The 6195-nt window shown below is 42.5% G+C and overlaps 1 protein-coding gene and 1 pseudogene across 4 annotated transcripts in view; one reads left to right on the top strand and one right to left on the bottom strand.

The window, feature by feature from the left end:
- Positions 1–6195, top strand: part of DUS2 (dihydrouridine synthase 2) — a 49156-nt gene that overhangs the window by 18649 nt on the left and 24312 nt on the right. For all 4 annotated transcript variants that reach the window (XR_012374621.1, XM_073880097.1, XM_025889022.2 and 1 more), the window contains one exon: positions 4447–4492. Coding sequence is in view for 3 of the 4 variants with exons in the window: in XM_073880097.1 (XP_073736198.1) it covers positions 4447–4492 (46 nt within the window). In the remaining variant the exon portion in view is untranslated. The remainder of the gene's footprint in view (positions 1–4446; positions 4493–6195) is intronic.
- Positions 4841–4969, bottom strand: LOC112837030 (U4 spliceosomal RNA; annotated as a pseudogene).

The following is a 6195-nucleotide window of genomic DNA, read 5'->3' as shown; positions in this document are numbered from 1 at the left end:
ACACACACACACACACACACACACACACACACACACACACACACACAGGAATATTATGCAGCCATCAAAAATGAATCTTGCCATTTGCAATGACATGGATGGTACTAGAGGGTGTTATGCTAAGCGAAATAAGTCAGTCAGAGAAAGATAAGTGTCATACGATCTCACTGCTATGAGGATTTTGAGAAACAAGACAGAGGATCATAGGGGAATAGGGGAAGGGAGGGAAAAATGAAACAAGACAAAACCAGAGAGGGAGACAAACCGTAAAAGACTCTTAATCTCAGGAAACAAACTGAGGGTTGCTGGAGTGGTGGGAGGTGGGAGGGATGGGGTGGTTGGGTGATGGACATTGGGGAGGGCATGGGCTATGGTGAGAGCTGTGAATTGTGTAAGACTGATGAATCACAGACCTGTACCCCTGAAACAAGTAATACATTATATGTTAATAAAAAAATTTTAAAAAAGATTTAAAAAAAAGTCTGCCAGATATGTTTCATTTGCTATAGTTTGCGAGGCATTCTTTCAAGTAGAAGTGCTGTTCTATTTTTTTTAGAAAAGTATTTCCTTCAGTTCCCAACTAAAATAATTGTACAGGTGCTTTTCCTTGAGACAGTCATCATGGTCTGGTTTGTAGCACAAGTGATTTATGCATACTTCCTATATTGTTACACAGAATAGTAAAAAGATATATACTTGAGTGTCAAGATTTATAATAAAAATAATATTTTGTACTGTTTCACCAAGATGTTCTCAGTGTTGTCAAGCTATCCTCCTGTGTTTTCTTCTAAAGACACTAAGGAACAATTTGGAGATAACTGACATCTTAATAATAATGAGTCTTCCAATCCATCAACATGTTATATCTCTCCATATATTTCAACTTCAGTTTCTCTCTGCAGTGTTTTCTAGTTTTCAGTGTACAAGTCTTATACATCTTTTGTTAAACTTATCCCTGAATATATCATATTTTAAATATGATAAATTGAATTGTTTTTACTTTTATTTTCCAATTGTTTATTGCTTGTTTATTGTTTATTGCTTATTATTCTAAATGATATATTGCTTTATATCAATAAAAATATAATTGATTTCTGGGGGCACCTGGGTAGGGCTCAGTCTGTTAAGCATCTGCCTTCGGCTCAGGTCATGATCCCAGGATCCTGGGATTGAGCCCCACATCAGGCTCCCTCCTCCGCGGGAAGCCTGCTCTCCCTCTCCCGCTCCCCCTGCTTGGTTTCCCTCTCTCGTTGTGTCTCTCTCTGTCAAATAAACAAATAAAATCTTAAAAAATATATATATATAGGGCGCCTGGGTGGCTCAGTTGGTTAAGCGACTGCTTTCGGCTCAGGTCATGATCCTGGAGTCTCGGGATCGAGTCCCACATGGGGCTCCCTGCTCAGCAGGGAGTCTGCTTCTCCCTTTGACCCTCCCCCCTCTCATGTGCTCTCTCTCTCTCTCTCATTCTCGCTCTCTCAAATAAATAAATAAAATCTTTAAAAAATATATATATATATAATTGATTTCTCTATTGACCTTGAAAAAAAATTGAAGTTTGTGACAACATGGATAGACCTAGAGGGTATTATGCTAATTGAAATAAATCAACAGAGAAAGACAAATACTGTATGATGTTACTACCTGTGGAATCTAAAAAACAAAGCAAATAAACCAAACAACAATAAAAAAAGAGAAACAAACTCATCAATACAGAGAACAAACTGGTGGTTGCCAGAGGGGAGGAGGTTGGGGGATGGGTGAAGTAGGTGAAGGGGATTAAGAGGTACAGACTTCTAGTTATAATATAAATAAGTCATGGGGTTGAAAAATACAGCCTAGGGAATATAGTCAATAATAATGTAATAACTGTGTATGGTGACACATGGTAACTAAACTTGTGGTGAGCTTTTCATAACATATAGAATTGTTGAACCATTGTGTTGTACACCTGAAAGTAACATAATATTATATGTCAACTATACTTCGATTAAAAATAGAAAAAAGAGTATAGGTAAAAAAAAAACAAACTGAGGAAATAGTAGTGATAGAAGAAAAGTATTTGTGTGGGGCGCCTGGGTGGCTCAGTCATTAAGCGGCTGCCTTCAGCTCGGGTCATGATCCCAGGGTTCTGGGATCGAGTCCCGCATCGGGCTCCCTGCTCTGCGGGAAGCCTGCTTCTCCCTCTCCCACTCCCCCTACTTGTGTTCCCTCTCTTGCTGTGTCTCTCTCTGTCAAATAAATAAATAAAATCTTAAAAAAAAAAAGTATTTGTGATAACTAGGACGGAAAAACTCAGTATCCAATTTGACAAAGAATAGATTTTTTCCTACAACTTGTATAGATGTAAAAGGCAGTTTGCTGTGAAGATACACAGATCATAAGCTCTATCACTTGGAAAAACAATATTTGTTTTCACTAATTAAGGAAATACAGTGAAAAAAACCGTGAGGTTCCATTTTATTCCCGCAGAACTAACTGAAATGAATAAAATGGATGAACAGGGGTGTGGAGGGTGTGTGGGTGAGCAGACACACTTGTGGTTTTATTGGTGACAATTTAATTTCTCCACTTCAACAGTTGAATGTCTGCTGCGTGCTAGGTCTTGAAGTGGCTCTGGCAGATGTTTAGTGAGCCCTTGAAATGTGCTAGATGCTAGTGATTGGAAGATTGAATGAGACGATATCCAGGCCCCAAAGGCTTTTTGGTGTGGTGGGGAGACTGAAAAGAAAATAAGACATTTCAAGGGCCATTTTGCCTTAACTCCTCTTCTTGGGGCTCAGGTTACCTGGCCTGGGTCCTCAAAGCTACCCTTGTGTGGACACAGGATCCTCCTCAGGGGGTTCATGGTCTAATGGTAAAGATATTTCAGGGGTATCTGTAACTGGCATTTGAAGAAGTAGTAAATGACTTGGCAGAGGGGGGTTTGGGAATCCCAAGGAGGACAAGTTACTGCTGGCAGAGCTGGAGGCCCCAGCAAGGGCTTGCCTTGCTTTACCCTGCTCATTTCCAGCTGAAGTTCAGCCTGGCTGCAGAGCTTCTTTTTATGAGCACAGGCCACTCAATGCTGCCCACTTTTCCACTTGCGTTTTTGCTTGGCCCTGCAACTAAGATCACTGGTTATAGGGGCTCTGTGTTGGGCTGTGTCCATCCCTTGGGACACCACACAGGTTCTTGGGGCTTAGATGCCAACCGTGTATCCATAACTACTTGGTGGTGGTGATTTGTTTGGCCAGACCTGGTGGACATCAGGTATTTGGTGACCTGAATGCCACAGAAACATTACGGTGTGTACTGTCCTGGATGATGAGTATGCTGGGGGGAGTCCTGTGGATGCCATAGGTGCCCGTTGGCCACGTTAGCCCTCCATGCTCCCATGAGGGAGCAAAGACTATTGTGCCCACTTGGCTGGAGTTGGGACTTGCTGAGGCTCATCTGGCTGGAGTTGGGACTTGCTGAGGCTCATAGGTAGTCATTATGGGGCAGAGTTTCTTCCTATATTTTTCTGGACCCACAGAACCCCTGGGCATGAGCTTCTGGGCAGTGTGGCAGGTACATGGCTCTTGTGATTTTTCTTACACATTTCTTGAAATGATCACTGAACAAAGCAGAACAGTTGTCTCCTACTAAGAGGCAGAGAATCTCAGTCCTTCAGGAGACAGGAGCTTTCCCTTCATTTTCATGATCCTGATTTGGAAGACACCTCTTTCTCCTTTCTTTCCTGAGTCTGTTTGAAAATGTCCAGAGCTCAAGAGCTTGCCCCTTTTATTTCCACAGTGTGATCCATGTTGGACAAGAGTTCTAGAATTGACCGTGGAGTGCCTGGCGTGGCTCAGTCGGTTGAGCATTTGCCTTCAACTTGGGTCATGATCCCGAGGTCTCGGGATCCAGCCTTGCAGAGCCTGCTTTTCCCTACTCCCCCCCGCCAACTCATGCTTTCTGTCCTTATCTCTCTCTCTCTCAAGTAAATACATTTAGAAAAATCTTTATAGAATTGATCTCAAATCTTCCTCCCTCTGCTTTTATTCACTGGTCCCACTTTTGTCCTTGGACATTTCCTGGGAGCCCATCACTGTCTGCTGTTTGCGTAGGGATGAGATAGTAGGTTCTTTGAGGGGATGGACTGGAACTGAGACTAGTAGGTGAGGAACGTGTCCATAATCTGGGCTATTGTCTTTTCTCTGGCTCCTGAGTGGCTCACCCTTTCTAGGCCCCCAACATCTCCAAGGTCCCTGGGGAGAGCAGCTGATTGAGGGTAGATCACTCAGGCTCCTGCTTGCCTTAGGTGGGGAGGTCAGCACTACATTCCCCAAAAGCCATGATTTGTTGTTAGTAGTAGGGTGATAGGCCAAGTGACCCCCCCATTAATGATTCCCAGTGATGGTCCCTGCCCCTGTACCCAGGACCTACATGACCAGCACTGACAAGTGCCCTCTGATTCCTCTGCAGGAGCTGATTGACCTCAAGATGCTTCAGTGCAAGAGAGTTGTCAATGGTGAGTGCGGTTCTGGTCCCAGGATTGTGTGTGTGCCTGGTCAGGCCCAAGCAGCACTAGCTACCCCTGCCCTTGCCTGGGGTGACAGTGTCCTTCCTGTGCGCCTGGCTGTGTGGTTTTGTGGATCATGTGCCCCCTTGACAACAGTCACTACTCCCCAGAGACTCTAACAAAGAGCCAGATGTGAGATAGACTGAACATACCTTCCACCCACAGGCTTGCTGGCTTAGAAATTGATAGGTTTGGTAGTGGGGAAGGGGTGCCCCTAAAAGCCTTGGGGTCACGATGGCTTCAGCATTGTTCCTGGCTCTGTCACTTGCTAACAGTATGACTTGGAGCAAGTCATATGACATCTCTGCCTCCATTTTTTCAGCTCTAAAATGAAAATCAAAACCCCTGCTTTACTTAGTTTTCAATTAGCAATAATTGCGCCTCAGATAAACCTCATTGGCTATGATACTGCCACTGTGCAAAGCTTCCCCTGCTTTACTTAAATCATAGGGTTGGAGTGAGAATCAAATAAGATAAGGTACATGTAAGTACTTTGCAAATAGAAGTGGTTGTGCTAAATTGTGGTTTTGCTTGTGCTTTATTGATGAGGCTGATTCTGTTTTGATTAGAGTTGTGGTATTGTCTGAGGTTTTTTGAAATGTATACACATTTGTGAAATCTTAATGTCAGTTCATCAGAAATTATGACTCAATTTTGTCTTTAATTGTTTTAGATATATATTTTTTTGTTCTGAAAATTTTATTTTCACAGACCCTTTATATAACCCTAGAGGATGAAAATCCCCCATAATCCCATATTTGAAAAAGTAATCACTAAGAGGAATAATGCATATTTTTTACACATTTAGTAAAGCATGTATATAAAAATAGAGCATGTTTCTGTGTATGCCCTCCCTTGGGATCATGCTCTGCATATTTTGCCCCTGACTTTTTGTACTATGATCTTTTCCCATGTTGGTATCTATAGGTAACTATGTCAGAATTGATTTCATCAGTGCTTTACTGCGGTTTCCAATATTTTGCTGTTATAAATAAAGCTGTAGTATAAACACACTAGGTTTTTGTGGTTCTTCTCTCAGACTTCCGCCTGCTAGTCATGAGCCTGTGCTGTTGGAATTCACTTCCATTGCCTCTCCCAACATGTCACCACTTGGACCCTACCTTTTTAATCTTCTAATCTGTTTAGTGCTGGGTTGATAATAACAGCTTCCATTTATGGAAGTGCTTTACGTGTATGAAAGATCTCATTTATTTTTCAAAATAAATGTACAGGGTAGGCCTAGTCTCTCATCTGCCATGTTGGATCTCTTTCATGTGGCAGTCATCTTTGAAGCTAGTAATGGTGGTACCTACTGTAGTGCTTTATTATGAAGAACATATGAAATTCTTATTATTTGCAATAGTTGTTTTTTTTTTTTTTAAGATTTTATTTGACAGAGGGGCACCTGGGTGGCTCAGTCATTAAGCATCTGCCTTCAGCTCGGGTCGTGACAGCAGGGTCCTCGGATCGAGCCCAGCGTCGGGCTCCCTGCTCCGCGGGGAGCCTGCTTCTCCCTCTCCCACTCCCCCTGCTTGTGTTCCCTCTCTTGCTGTGTCTCTCTCTGTCAAATAAATAAAAAATCTTTAAAAAAATTAAAAAAAAAAGATTTTATTTGACAGAGAGTGAGAGGGAACACAAGCAGGGGGAGTGGG

The sequence above is a fragment of the Callorhinus ursinus genome, unplaced genomic scaffold (assembly GCF_003265705.2).
Source record: "Callorhinus ursinus isolate GAN/ISIS: 27379988/994484 unplaced genomic scaffold, GSC_fseal_2.0 scaffold37, whole genome shotgun sequence".
Taxonomy (NCBI): Eukaryota; Metazoa; Chordata; class Mammalia; order Carnivora; family Otariidae; genus Callorhinus; species Callorhinus ursinus.
The sequence above is the reverse complement of the archived record's forward strand: the minus strand, read 5'-3'. Positions and strand labels throughout refer to the sequence as shown.